At 47.2% G+C, this 14,846-nt stretch overlaps 1 protein-coding gene across 2 annotated transcripts; it reads right to left on the bottom strand.

Annotated features, from left to right (window-relative positions):
• Window positions 1-2: 2 nt before the first annotated feature.
• LOC307074009 (uncharacterized protein) lies at window positions 3-3,930 on the bottom strand. Of its 2 annotated transcripts, none has more exons than XM_079733993.1 (4): window positions 3,402-3,930; window positions 2,729-3,073; window positions 1,712-1,808; window positions 3-270 (listed from the first exon to the last, which is right to left on the bottom strand). In XM_079733993.1, exons 1-4 carry the CDS (start codon window positions 3,784-3,786, stop codon window positions 6-8), a joined length of 1,092 nt encoding a protein of 363 aa, XP_079590119.1. In that variant the 5' UTR covers window positions 3,787-3,930; the 3' UTR covers window positions 3-5. The 2 variants fall into 2 exon arrangements, with proteins under 2 accessions (XP_079590119.1, XP_079590120.1); XM_079733994.1 differs by having other exon boundaries at window positions 2,729-3,007.
• Between the last annotated feature and the right edge of the window lie 10,916 nt (window positions 3,931-14,846).

Genomic DNA, 14,846 nt, shown 5'->3' with positions numbered 1-14,846 from the left:
CATCATCAGATATCAGGGTTGCTGTGATGCTGTCGGTGATCCATGCGCGTGAAGTGGTCAAGCTCCTCTCGCGTCGGACTCTCCTCGTCGCCGAGCGCAGGCCAGTCGTCGAAGAGGTCGTCGTTGTCGCCCCCTGCTGGCGGGCAGTGGGGCGGCAGGCCGCTCGTCTTGCGGTCGCGGTGCCTCCTGGCTGCCGCTCTCCACATCTCCCTCTTTCTCCTCCGGGCTTCCTCCGACATCTCCGCCACCAGTACCCTCCTCTTCAGGTACCTGGGGGTAATGTGAGTGACAGTGAGTCAGGTAGGCCTAAAGCTCGCCAGCTCTTACATCAGAATCATGTTTTCAGGTGTAAGTGAACCCTCTGTTTCAGCTACAGCTTTCAGCTTTAAAAATATGTAAAATAAAAAGATTGGATTAAAAGAGATTTAAAATAGATGTATTTTAGGCTGAGAGTTCAAAGAAGGAGGGAGTGTGTTATCCTCATGGTTCCATGGTTACGTTTTGTGAAGAAAAGGCCGAGCAATATCTCAAAGCTAAAGACAGAACGACAAATAGCACATTACTAAAAATACAACTAGTATTTCTGGGGCTGACTAGCAAATGCAGCAATGATGAGTCTGGGGGTCATTCCCTAAAATCCCTTAAAGTTGTAATTTCCATTGACTCAAGTCACATACAAACTACCTTGTTTAGGTTAAAGTGAGGTCTCTGTCATAGCGATATGACGATAGGACCAATGCTAAAAGACAAACTTGTAACAGAGTTTGAGTTTGATGTTCGTGGTCTTATGGTCAACATCACCGATGGACGTCCTCAGTGGTTTCGCTGAACTGAAACTGGACTTTGTTCTTTTGTAAACGTAGTCACAGCAAAGGGCTCAACAACAAAAAGGTGAACTGGTGATTGGTTTTGTTTTAAAGTTCAGCTTAAACACTCACTGTACTGTAGACAATATAAGCGGTAGTTTTAACTAACTGAAACCAAACTCTGCATCAGGAGTTGGGTCTTTCAGATCACTCCACTGAAACGAAACCTGGTGTCATGAGACTGTAGTTCTGTTTAGCGTTAACCTTTAGGCGACAACTGAAGGTCTACCGTGCTGCGGTCTACATGAAGTGAAACTAAACTTGGTTTGGGGGAAAGATGTTCTTGTTAACGACTACGTTGCTGTGGGTCCGTCTCATTTTGTGGGTCCGTCTCATTTTTGTTGTTTTGTTTTGTTTGCTCAACGAAAATGAGACAGACCCACAAAATGAGACGGACCCACAGCAACGTGGTCGATAACGAGAACATTAAAGTTAACGTTGTCGACACTTTATGGTGATGATCGACTTTAAATGGTAAATGGCGAAAAAAACAACGCTTTTCTAACCAGTGTCCACTTAAAGCGTGTCACAATATTTCCTAATATTCACCCATCCTTACACACATTCAGACACCAACAGCCGGCTCGTCGGGAAGAGTCAGGGCGAGGCGTCTCGCTCAGGGACACCTCAACACTCAGCTAGGAGGAGCCGGGGTTCGAACTAGCAACCTTCCGGTTACCAGCCAACCCGCTCTACCCCCTGAGCCACATGCCGCCCAAGTGCACATTTCATTCAAAGATAAGACGTTGTTCCTGCGAGCGTTCCTTCCCACTGTGGCCCACGGAGGTCCGTAGCCCTGGGACCAGCGCTGACCTTTGTGTTGGTGATGGTGTTGTGTTGTTTACCGTATCCTCTCCTTCTCCCTGCAGGCCCGCAGGCCCTCGGGGGTGGAGCGACACCGCTGGCGGTACCGCTTGTTCCTCTCAGCGTCCGTCAGCCGTCCTGACACACAGACACACACACACAAACGCACGCAGAAGCAGACACACACACAATTTTAATCAGTATTTACATAGAGATTGCCTTCATAATGGAGGAACAAAGTTTGAAAGTAGGATACTGTAGCTATGTGAAGGTGGGCCTTTGGCTCTGGAGGTAGGCCTATTGCTCGGTCTCTTGTGTGTAGGTAGGCCTATGGCTCTGTAAGTAGGCCTATGGCTCTGTAGGTAGGCCTATGGCTCTGTAAGTAGGCCTATGGCTCTGTAGGTAGGCCTATGGCTCTGTAGGTAGGCCTATGGCTCTGTAAGTAGGCCTATGGCTCTGTAGGTAGGCCTATGGCTCTGTAAGTAGGCCTATGGCTCTGTAGGTAGGCCTATGGCTCTGTAAGTAGGCCTATGGCTCTGGAGGTAGGCCTATGGCTCTGTAGGTAGGCCTATGGCTCTGTAGGTAGACCTATGGCTCTGTAGGTAGGCCTATGGCTCTGTAAGTAGGCCTATGGCTCTGTGGGTAGGCCTATGGCTCTGTAGGTAGGCCTATGGCTCTGTAAGTAGGCCTATGGCTCTGTAGGTAGGCCTATGGCTCTGAAGGTAGGCCTATAGCTCTGTAGGTAGACCTATAGCTCTGTAGGTAGGCCTATGGCTCTGTAGGTAGGCCTATGGCTCTGTAGGTAGGCCTATAGCTCTGTAGGTAGACCTATAGCTCTGTAGGTAGGCCTATGGCTATGTAGGTAGACCTATGGCTCTGTAAGTAGGCCTATGGCTCTGTAGGTAGGCCTATGGCTCTGTAGGTAGACCTATGGCTCTGTAGGTAGGCCTATGGCTCTGTAGGTAGACCTATGGCTCTGTAGGTAGGCCTATGGCTCTGTAGGTAGGCCTATGCAGTGACAGCCTAACTAGGCCGGGCTCTGATGGAGGGTCCCTCACTGCTGCGGTCCGGGTGTTGCCGGTCGTCCTGTTGGCCGCTCCCACAGCTCTGCTCACACATTTCCAGCTTGATGAAGAACGCCTCGCAGCCCGACGGCTCCTCCTCCTCCTCCTCCTCCTCCTCCTCCTCCTCTTTGACCCGCGCGCCGGGGGGGCGCCCGGGGGAGCTGGAGGAGGAGGCGTCCCGGGGGTCTCTGTGTCGGTGGTAGGGCGAGGGCCGGCCGGTGTGGTGGGGGTCGTCGCCACTGGAGAGCGACGGAGGTCTCTCTGCCGAACCACCTGGGGGGGGGGAGACGCTGGGGGTCAGACTCGGACGTCGGGAAGGTCTCGTAGGTAGTGTATGATCTACTCGTTTGTGACACACACACACACACACACACACACACACACACACACACACACACACACACACACACCAAGTTCTGTTGAAAAAGCAAGCATGCATAACAAATATGAAACCATGATACAGAAAGTTTCTGTTTTCAGAATGACTGTCTATTTTTGGATTAAATATACAGTTTCTGTTCAATAGATATGGTTTATATTTTTAGATAGACATAGTAGGCTGCCTAGATTGGACATACAGTTTCGGTTTTCGGATGACGACCCAGTAGGCTGTCTAGGAAAGATACGTCACCCAGGCGAGGGGACTTGAACCCTTCCTTTGACTTACCAGGGAAATCCTTCTGCACGGTAAAGCCATTCGTCATCGCATCCTCTCCAGCAGGGACCTCGTAGCCCGCAGGGACCTCGAAGCGGTCCTTAGCCTCATGATTTTCTTCATCCCTGGGACCCTGCCCTTCAAGAGCCAGCCTCCGGTACCCATCCCTCTGTCCCCGCACGACTCTCAGTTCCAGCTCATTCTGTCTCAGTTTGTACTCAAGCCGACTGATCTCCTTGTCCCTCTCCTCCACGACACTCTGGTACTTTTCTATTTTATCACTGTTGACGCCGTGGATGGCGTCCAGCAGGGCGCGTATCGCAGTGTTGACCGCATCCTCTATGACGCGCTTCTCGTCCTGGGTGTACAGCAGGACGCGTCTGGCGGAGGTCTCCATGGGGGACGGTGGGAGCCGTCCGCAGCTGACCCGGCGTGAGGAAAACCCGAGGGAGAGCAATGTTTGGACGATTGATAGTTTGGGGATTTAAGGTTTTCCCAGAGCAAAACAAAGACTAGGTGGTGGGAATATCACATGAGATTGTTTGGGTCTCCAGGTGTCTTCTTCTGCGCGTTTTCTGTCCTAGTTTGGTCCCACAGCTCCGCCGTGTGGTGGTGATGTCTTATAACATGATTAAGACAAACAATCTAAAAACAAACTGTTTTATAGTGAAAGAAATCTGACAATCCACTACAATTTGACCATGCAATCTTTCGCATGCCTGCTTTGATTTGTATTTAAGTAGAATATTGTTTATTTAAATGTAAATGTAGGAGTCCTTAAATAGCTCCAAACTTCATTCCTCAGACGCAGTTGAAAACTGCAGATTTTGAAAAGCAATTCTAAGTAAGAAGGCTTTTAAAGGGGACATATTATGAAAACAACACTTTTCCTGGGATTTGGGGTGTTGTTTAGGGTCTCTGGTGCTCCCACACGCATACAAACTTTTAAAAAAAGTCTGTACATGATTTTTTGAGTGAGATATGCATTTCTGAAAGTACCCCGCCGACAGTTACCAAACGAGCGAGTCAGTTTCGGCGCCCCCTCCTACATAGGACGGGGGCACACTTGAATATTACCTCCCACTTCCTCACTCCCCTCCAATCAGAGCATAACTAAGATTTTGCGGAACAGCACAGTGTTGCAAACGACTTTTTTTAAAACAGCGACAAGCGACAAATCTAGCTCCTTTTTCTGCTGTTATTGGTGACTTTTGGCGACTCTTTGAGGAGAAAGCACGTATCGCTATTACCTCTTCACAACGAGCAGCGGGTGCCAGCGCGGCCCCTCCCCCGTCTCAAAGCACTAACAGGCAGCCCAGTCCTCGAGTCCTCGCGCAGCAGTCCCTCCCAGCTGCTCTGTTAGCAGGAGCTAACATGAGACGTTCATGCCTCGGCGTCCGGGCTAGTGTTGACTCGTTCGCGAACGAATCAGTTCGAATGAACGGATCGTTAAGTCGAACGAACTGAACTGGTTCCTCTCTCTCGTTCGCCTCGTTCGTCTCGTTCGTCTCGTTCGTTCTCAGAGTCGACTCCTCCCAGACCCACTAGTCGCTGACTCGCTGACAGTTCGTTCACTCACTGTGTGAGTGGTGAGGAGGGACCGACTGAGAGACGTCACGACTCACGAGAGCCAGCCAATCGTATGCTGTTCTAGGACTGAGTCTAGGACGCTCTCGTTGAATTTTAGTCAATGAGAGACAGAAATCAACAGGTTTAATGGGGAAAAAACAAATGGGCTTAGTGAGCGAGCTATCTATTATTCACATTGGCCATCTGTTGCATGGACGTATTTAAAGGATGCATTGTACATATTTATAATTCGAAATTCGTCCAAGCCTTTATACCACATTTTTCACAACCTACCAATTCTCGTTGTGAAGACTACTCACCGCGCAATTCGTTTCAATGGACATCGCGACAGTATACTTTCAACATAAAGTGTACATATTTATCATTTGAAATTCGTCCCAGCCTTTATACCAGAAACTCTAGAGTCTATAGTGTAGCGACCCTGGGACATTTAAAGAGTTTGTGTGTTATGTGTTGCATTGTATTTCGTTGTCCGTCATGCCAGTTGTTCTCTGTGCATGCATTGGATGTTCTTCTTGTCAATCAGTGTGGGGGGCGAATCATCAGGTCAGCTGGGGGAGGGCCTTGGGAGAACAGGAGGGTGGGGGCTTGCACGTTGAAGGGACCGGGATGGGGGGTTGCCCGGGTAACCGGTTGTTGTTAGTGTGGCTTTTTGCCGTTGGTTACGGGTTTTCAGTGACCTGGTTTGTCACCGGTGAGGTCATTACAATAGCGTATAACTGCGTTGTCTGATGACAGTTTAATGCATTTTTCACAATTAACCAGCTCTCGTTTCGAAGGCAGTGTTAATTTTGGCAGCTAGATTTAGTCTTTGGCTGCACAGGGTTCTGTTTATGGGAGCCTAAAACACCCACCATCATTACTAAATCAAGTCTATTATTTTGCTGATATGTCAAACATCCAATAATCAACTACACCCCCCATCCCGCTGCGTTTGGTTAAAGTTGTAATGTTGACGTATGAGAATGAGAACGAAGGAGGCGCTGAGTCTGAGCCGTTCATGCCATGATTCTACCTGAAACTCGACTGAACCGGAAACTCGACTGAACGAACAAACTAACTAACGAACGAGGGGCTGAGTCTGACTGACTCAGAGAACCGTGTATGATTCGATTCACCGCTACCGGAAACTCGACTGAACGAACAAACGAACGATTCGCGAACGACTCCTCTTTGCGAACTGAATGACGCGAACTGGTTCGCGGAAACGAATCAATAAATCCATCTCTAGTCCGGGCTACAAATGAATCCGCGTCCAGGCCAGCAAGCCGCCGCCGACTGATCCCGCCCCCTGACGTACAGTCAGGGCGGGAGAATGTAAGATTTTCATACGACTCTGGTATACTCTCATTTATAGTACAATTTTGCTGTCGTGTAGCTGAATAGGAAAAAATATTAATGAAAAGCCAAAAAGTGTTTGTTCACAGTATTTGTATTTATTCAATAAATTGTGGTGTTCAAAAAGTGACCACTGAGATTAATCTTTTAAAGCGCAGAGTGCCACAAAGCATAACATCTGTGGATTTAAATGTAAAAAACAATTAACAGGTAACATGTATGTAATTTAATCTAATTTGATTAAATGGGGGTTTCCTGCATGTACAATTTATGCTAAATTGTCACTAATGTGGGCCTGAAGTTGTACTGATGCTTGTAACGACATATTCGTGTCTAATGGCATATTCATGTGTTCAACTATTGAATCATTTACTTGTACAGTAAAGGTATAGTCAATTATGGTGTATTTGCGCCACCTACTGGCGAGAGTTAGCGCCACTCCTTCTTTAGGATTTTATTTTGATATATTCAGCAACAGGAAGTTGGGTAAACAGTTCATTCCCAAAGACCGTTCGGTAAAGAAACCACATCGAGATAAACTCCTGTAAACTCCTGTTAACGTTCTCGCCTTGGAAGGCTTTTGCTTGTAAGTTGATGAAAACCAGTAATATTAATGAAAGTTCTTAACAGGATAATTAAGATGTAACATTTCATGTTTATTGGACCACTTATATTTTCGTTTTATAAGTAAGCTACATGAAACAAAGGCCTAGCCACGTTAAGACCATAGACCTAAACAGCGTGGTTGTAATGCAGCGAGAGTAATATCAATGTTTGTATTCTTTCTGTGTTCTTCTAGTTTTACCACACACACATAATTCACAACTAACTTCACTAAAGAGAAGAAATCCAGCCCAAGGTGTCGTCTGTTTATTGAAGAAAAGTTCAATGGTTTAGCTGCCCGTCTTGTTACGGCTACAAGGACGGAACAGTAAAAAAGCAACCCGACATCGGTGGAACCACGAGGAGCCAGTCGACAGTTCATCCCGCTTGCCATCACTTCATCTGGTCACGCAAGGCCCGCACCAGCGCTGGAAGATGGAAGCAAACGCAACTGAAGACAGCCCAGGTACTCTCGGTAGCTTGGAAACAAGATCATGTGCCTCCATACAGTCAAGTCGAACATCAGCTAGCATGGCTGTCGCCGCTGCACGTGCTAAAGCAGAAGCAGCGCAGGCTCGTGCCAGTTATGTAAAGAAAGAGACTGAAATGATGCTTGAAAAGGCTAAGATTGAATGTGAGCTTAACAATTTAAGACATGAAATGGAAGTTGCAGCTGCCATAGCAGAAGCAGATGCACTTGAGGCAGCCACACAAGGGTCTGAAAAAAGTGAAAGACATTTAGTCATGATTGACACCAAAGAAAGGACAAGACAATATGTCGAGCAACAACAACAGGCTGCTGCTGAAATTGAAATGGCGAATGCCTACCATGTAGAGCCTATCGTGCACACAATGAAACCAGCCTCTCCATCAAGGCAGCGCCTCACTGCCACCACTAGAGAAACTCTCTTGCCAGAAATTGAAAACAATCAGACAAAACCAATCCCACATCCACGGCTCGCTAAAACTCCACAAAATCAGACTCAATTCCAACCTGTCTTCAGGCCAGAGAAATTCTCAACCAGCAGCACAATTCCACCACGGCCACCAGATGGCAGCAAAGACACTTATGACATGGCCAAATTTATTGCAAAAAGAGATCTCCTCACATCAGGCCTTACACAATTTGATGACACTCCAGAAAATTACCGGGCCTGGAAATCATCCTTCATTTCAGCCATTGAAGGACTAGATTTAAGACCAAATGAGGAGTTAGACATGCTAGCGAAATGGCTTGGGCCTGAGTCAGCAAAACACGTGAGACGACTGCGTGCAGTACACATCGGCCACCCATCACGCGGTTTGCATGATGCATGGGAGAGACTAGAGGAGTCTTTTGGGTCACCTGAAATGATTGAAAAGTCCCTTTTTGACAAGTTGACAAACTTTCCAAAGCTGAACGGCAAGGACCCAGTGAAACTTAGAGAGCTTAGCGATCTCTTATAAGAAATCAATGCTGCCAAAGAGGATGGTCTCTTACCTGGGTTGAGCTATCTAGATACAGCACGGGGAATTGCTCCAATCATTGACAAACTGCCTCACAATATCCAAGAGAAATGGATCTGCCATGGCTTTAGATACAAAACAAAAAACCTTTCCACCATTCATCGTCCTGTGCGAATTCATCTGCAATGAAGCACGAGCACGCAATGACCCAGGGTTCAGACTGTCCAGCCCCACAGACCATTGCAGGCCAGACACAGCCTTCAAAAGACCACAGAGGAGCTTGGTCACAACGCATAAAACCGAGATTGTGCAGCGACATGACGAGTCAAGCTCTAACACAAATGACATTTCAAAGCAATGCCCTCTTCACAATAAGCCACACCCTCTGAAGCGGTGTCGAGGCTTTCGCAACAAACCCATCTCAGAGCGTAAAGCCATCTTGAAAGAGAACAGAGTCTGCTTCAAATGCTGTGCTTCGACCACACACTTAGCCAAAGACTGCGCTGAAGCAATACAGTGTCAAGAGTGCAACAGTGACCAGCACGTTTCAGCACTTCATCCTGGCCCACCGCCTTCACCACCATTCTGGCATGGCGGGGAGGAAGCTGAAGCCACCACGACGCCTGCAGTGACTTCAAAGTGCACAGAGGTCTGTGGAGAGGGGCAGAGCTCACGATCTTGCTCCAAGATCTGCCTAGTTAATGTTTTTCCCAAAGCTCATCCAGAGCTAGCAAAAAGAGCCTATGTGGTGCTAGATGATCAAAGTAATAGGTCTCTTGCAAAATCTGAATTCTTCAATATGTTCAACATTGAGGGTGCAGACTCACCATTCACACTACGAACATGTGCCGGCACAACAGAAATGATTGGCAGAAGAGCCACAGGGTTCACAGTAGAGTCATTGGACGGAGGCACGTCACTCACACTGCCTACACTGATTGAGTGCAACAGTATCCCAAGTGACAGAACTGAAATACCAACCCCAGAAATCACAAGGCATCATCCTCACCTCAGGGCAATCACTCAGTCCATCCCACCACTCAACCCAGAGGCCAACATCCTTCTCTTGCTCGGGCGTGACATCCTGAGAGTGCACAAGGTCAGGCAGCAGTACAATGGTCCACAAGACGCCCCATACGCTCAGAGGCTAGACTTGGGGTGGGTGGTCATCGGACAGGTGTGCTTAGGTAAATCCCACAGCAATGTAAATGTGCATTCTTACCACACAAGCATCCTCGAAAGCCAGCGTCCCTCAGTCTTCGGGACATGTCCAAGCAAGGTGTATGTCAAGGACAAGCATGGGCACAGGTGCATGCCCAGCACCTTTCCAGTACATCAGAGATCCACATGCAGTGACAGCAGTGTCGGAAACACCCTGTTCGAAACGTCTCCAGATGACAACAAGGTGGGGCTTTCCATCGAAGACAGGCTGTTCCTACAGATAATGGACAGAGAGGTGTACATGGACAGTGAGAACAGCTGGGTAGGGCCCCTTCCATTCAGAACTCCCAGGCAACGTCTGCCAGACAATCGGGAACATGCCAGCATGTGAATGGCCTCACTGCAGCGAACATTTGAGAGGAAGCCTGAAATTAAACAAGACTTCACCGCTTTCATGCAAAAAATCCTTGATCGTGACCACGCCGAGCTGGCTCCTGTACTGCCAGAGGGAAAAGAGAGATGGTACTTACCTTCATTCGGCGTATATCATCCGCAGAAGCCAGGTCAGATAAGGGTTGTATTTGATTGGAGTGCAAAGTACAATGGTGTTTCTCTCAATGACGTTCTGCTGTCTGGGCCCGATCTGAATAACAGCCTAATAGGAGTACTGATGCGATTCAGATGTGAAAGCATAGCGGTGACAGTGGACATTGAACAAATGTTTCACAGCTTTGTGGTGCATGAAGACCATAGAGACTTTCTGCGTTTCATCTGGCACAAAGACAACAACCCAGCAAATGACCTCTGCGACTATTGCATGAAAGTGCATGTATTCGGCAACAGCCCATCGCCCTCAGTTGCCATGTATGGCCTGCACAGAGCCGCAGCCTATGGAGAAACAGACTTTGGGTCAGATGCACGTCACTTTGTCGAGAGAGGGTTCTACGTGGATGATGGGCTCTTGTCACAGCCCACAGCAAACCAAGCCATCGACTTGCTGAAGCGCACACAGAAAATGCTGGCGGTGTCCAACCTGCGCCTGCACAAAGTGGCTTCTAACAGCAAAGAGGTAATGGAAGCATTTCCTCCTGATGACCGTGCCAGTGCACTCAAAGAGCTGAACTTGGATGCAGACCCAATGCCAGTCCAGAGGAGTTTGGGTCTTAGATGGGACCTGACGAAGGACTCATTCACCTTTCACGTATCAGAGTGCACCAAGCCTTACACACGCAGAGGTGTGTTGTCCACCATCAATGGACTCTTCGACCCAATGGGATTTGCCGCACCAGTCACAATCCATGGAAAAATGTTACTCAGAGAGATCTCAAGTGAGGCACCAGATTGGGACTCTCCTCTACCTGCGGAACGAGAAGCAGAGTGGGATGAATGGAGAAGCGCTCTTCATGACCTGAAACAGCTACACATTCAGAGACCATACGCCACGGCTACAGCGTCCACAGCGGTAAGAAAAGAACTCTATGTCTTCTCAGACGCTTCACTGAAAGCCATCGCAGCTGTCTCTTTCCTCAGAATAACAGACACAGAGCAAAATGTGCACGTCGGATTCGTGCTTGGCAAAGCAAAACTAGCTCCACAAGCTGCACACACAATTCCAAGGCTGGAGTTAGGAGCAGCAGTGTTGGCTGTCGAGATTGCTGACATTGTCACAAGTGAACTGGACATTTCACTAGATGCAGTTGAATTCTACACTGATAGCAAAGTAGTCCTCGGATACATCAGCAACCAAACAAAAAGGTTTTACATGTACGTGTGCAACAGAGTTCAACGCATTAGACGATCTTCAGAGCCAGCACAGTGGCACTACGTGTTCACCACCTGCAATCCAGCCGACATAGCCACACGTTTCATGCCTGCATCAATGCTGAGTGAAAGTTTGTGGTTAAAAGGACCTGCCTTCTTGTCACGGCCAAGCAGTATGCCAGATGCTGAAGTCTTCGACCTTGTCGACCCAGAGAAGGATGCTGAAGTGCGCACACATGTCACAGTGCTGCATGCTGATGAGTCACAACTTGGATCTCAGAGATTTGAGCGCTTTTCATCATGGAGAGCATTGTTGAGAGCGGTAAGCCTTCTCATTCACATCGCCCAAAACTTCAAAAACCCAGATCCACACCAGAGTTGTAGTTCATGGCACTACTGCTCACAATCACGCACTGTCAAAGAGCTGGAAAAGGCAGAGATCGCTATCATCAAGAGCATTCAGCGAGATGTCTACAAGGATGAACTCTCTTTTCCCTTGAGCAGTGCTCAAGGGAAAAGCATCCCAAGTAACAGCCCACTGCACAAACTGAGCCCTTACTGTGATGAAGAGGGAGTCATGCGGATTGGAGGGAGGCTCAAACATGCTAAGCTGGAATACAAGGAGAAACATCCCAGCATCATCCCAACTGGCCATGTTGCAAACCTGCTTGTCGAACATCACCATCAGCGCGTGAGGCATCAAGGCCGAGTATTCACCGAAGGAGCTGTGCGCACAGCTGGATATTGGGTCATGAGCGCAAGACGAGTGGTGAAGCACATCATCCATGACTGCATAGCCTGTAAGAAGCTCCGTGGCAGAGCAAATGAGCAGCGCATGGCAGACTTACCCCTTGACTGTACGAGCACTGAACCCCCCTTTACGTTCATTGGACTTGATGTCTTTGGTCCATGGCCTGTACTGGCCCGACGCACCAGAGGCGGCCAAGCAAACAGCAAAAGGTGGGCCGTTCTTTTCACCTGTCATGCAGTTCACATTGAATTGATTGAAGCCATGGACACATCCAGTTTTATAAACGCATTACGCAGATTCTTCAGTCTGCGTGGGCCTGCCAAGCAAATCAGATCAGACTGCGGAACCAACTTTGTTGGAGCCTGTGGTGAGCTGGGTTTCCTGTTGACTGAGCCGAACATGTCGCACATCAAAAGGTACCTATCAGAAGAAGGTTGTTCATGGGTTTTCAATCCGCCTCATTCTTCCCACATGGGAGGCAGCTGGGAAAGGATGATCGGCATATCCAGGCACATTCTTGACGGCATGCTCCAACAGGCCAACCACACACGTCTGACACACGAAGCGTTGTCCACCTTTATGGCAGAAGTCACTGCAATCATCAATGCACGCCCATTGACACCCATCACAATGGACCCTGACGCACCATTCCTTCTCAAACCAGCAATGCTCCTTACACAGAAGCTGTACACCCCAGTTGCTCCTCCAGGTCAGTTCACTGAGAAAGATGTGCATAGACAACAATGGCGACAAGTGCAGCATCTTGCAGACACCTTTTGGGGCAGATGGAGACGGGAGTATTTGGCAACACTCCAAACAAGAAGAAAGTGGCAAGTCAACCGTCCAAATCTCAAAGCTGGAGATCTGGTGCTGATGAGAGACTCACAAGCGCATCGCAACGAGTGGCCCATGGGGGTCATCAACAGAACATTTCCGGATGGAGACGGGAATATCAGGAAGGTGGAGGTGAAGGTTTCCAAGCAGGGAGCCGTCAAGACTTACCTGCGACCTATAACAGAGACTGTCTTACTTATGTCCCCTAAGGACTGATTTCTGAAGTGCATTTTGTATAGAAGTTGGGAGTGGTATTTTATATACCAGACGGGGAGTGTAACGACATATTCGTGTCTAATGGCATATTCATGTGTTCAACTATTGAATCATTTACTTGTACAGTAAAGGTATAGTCAATTATGGTGTATTTGCGCCACCTACTGGCGAGAGTTAGCGCCACTCCTTCTTTAGGATTTTATTTTGATATATTCAGCAACAGGAAGTTGGGTAAACAGTTCATTCCCAAAGACCGTTCGGTAAAGAAACCACATCGAGATAAACTCCTGTAAAGTCCTGTTAACGTTCTCGCCTTGGAAGGCTTTTGCTTGTAAGTTGATGAAAACCAGTAGTATTAATGAAAGTTCATAACAGGATAATTAAGTTGTAACATTTCATGTTTATTGGACCACTTATATTTTCGTTTTATAAGTAAGCTACATGGAACAAAGGCCTAGCCACGTTAAGACCATAGACCTAAACAGCGTGGTTGTAATATGCAGCGAGAGTAATATCAATGTTTGTATTCTTTCTGTGTTCTTCTAGTTTTACCACACACACATAATTCACAACTAACTTCACTAAAGAGAAGAAATCCAGCCCAAGGTGTCGTCTGTTTATTGAAGAAAAGTTAAATGGTTTAGCTGCCCGTCTTGTTACGGCTACAAGGACGGAACAATGCTGTTGACATGTATCTGGTTAATTTGGGGAAGTTGGTGTTAAATATAAAAAACGTCCTATGTTTTAAAGAGCCCTTGAACCCCTCAGTTTATTTTTTTGGGTTTGGATTTGTTTAGGCAAGTGTAAGAATTTTTTCTGTCATTGGGGATTAACCTGTCGGAAGGGCGGGGGATAACAAAAGAAAGTCGGGGAATGAGAGAAAAAGAAGCTGTGAGGAGAAGCTGAAGAGACTATGTTATGTCGGGGAAAGCTTAAAGTTAACTTGAAGAACAGTTATACTATTTACCGTTTGCAACCGCGTGTTTGCGTAAGTGTTTGTTTATTTTGTTAAAAGTGTAAACGAGCGTGCTTTAGAAGTGCAGCTTTTTACTAAGGGGCTGACGCAGGACGGGACTGTTTTTCTAGCGGTTATCATAACCAACTGCGTGCACAGGAGAGGCCAGGACAAGGACGGACTTTGCCACGTGCTGCTGCCGAGGAGTTGGTGTTGGACCGAGCATCGAGACGGGTTCCTGATCGTGTTGCTGCCTCTTGGTAGAGGTTGTTTTTCAAGGCGTTTACAGTGTCTTTTTGACCTGATTCGGGCGTGAGTATAGACTTTTCTTTTGAAGAGGATATCTATATGAGCTCCAACAAGCGCGCCAACACTGGTACCAGTAACTGAACCTTTCAAACCCCCCGGGGTATTAGTATTTAGGGTTATAAGTTGTGTTTTTCATGTGTTCATGAGTCAATCTAAAAGAACGGGAAAAAGAGAGCTGAGTTATATTGTTCAGAAATAAAACGGTCTAATATTGCTCTCAAATCTTGTCTTTACAATGTTTTTTTTCATGTTGATTGTATTGTTTCATCTTGAATAAGGGCTATAGTTACAGTTGAAATACTAATTATACTAATACTAATTGTGTTTAGTGTACACCATCCAGAAAATATATTTCGTAGCTCTCACCATTTCACAACCCATGCAGTAACTTTTATATGTTAAAGGGACATTCTATAAAAGTAATTTAGTCAAAACAGAATTGAGTGAGAGGGCTACATACATAATAAAAAAAAAAGCTTTTTAAAAAAGCCTC

The sequence above is a fragment of the Pollachius pollachius genome (genome assembly GCF_949987615.1).
Source record: "Pollachius pollachius genome assembly, chromosome: 1".
NCBI classification, from domain to species: Eukaryota; Metazoa; Chordata; class Actinopteri; order Gadiformes; family Gadidae; genus Pollachius; species Pollachius pollachius.
The sequence above is the reverse complement of the archived record's forward strand: the minus strand, read 5'-3'. Positions and strand labels throughout refer to the sequence as shown.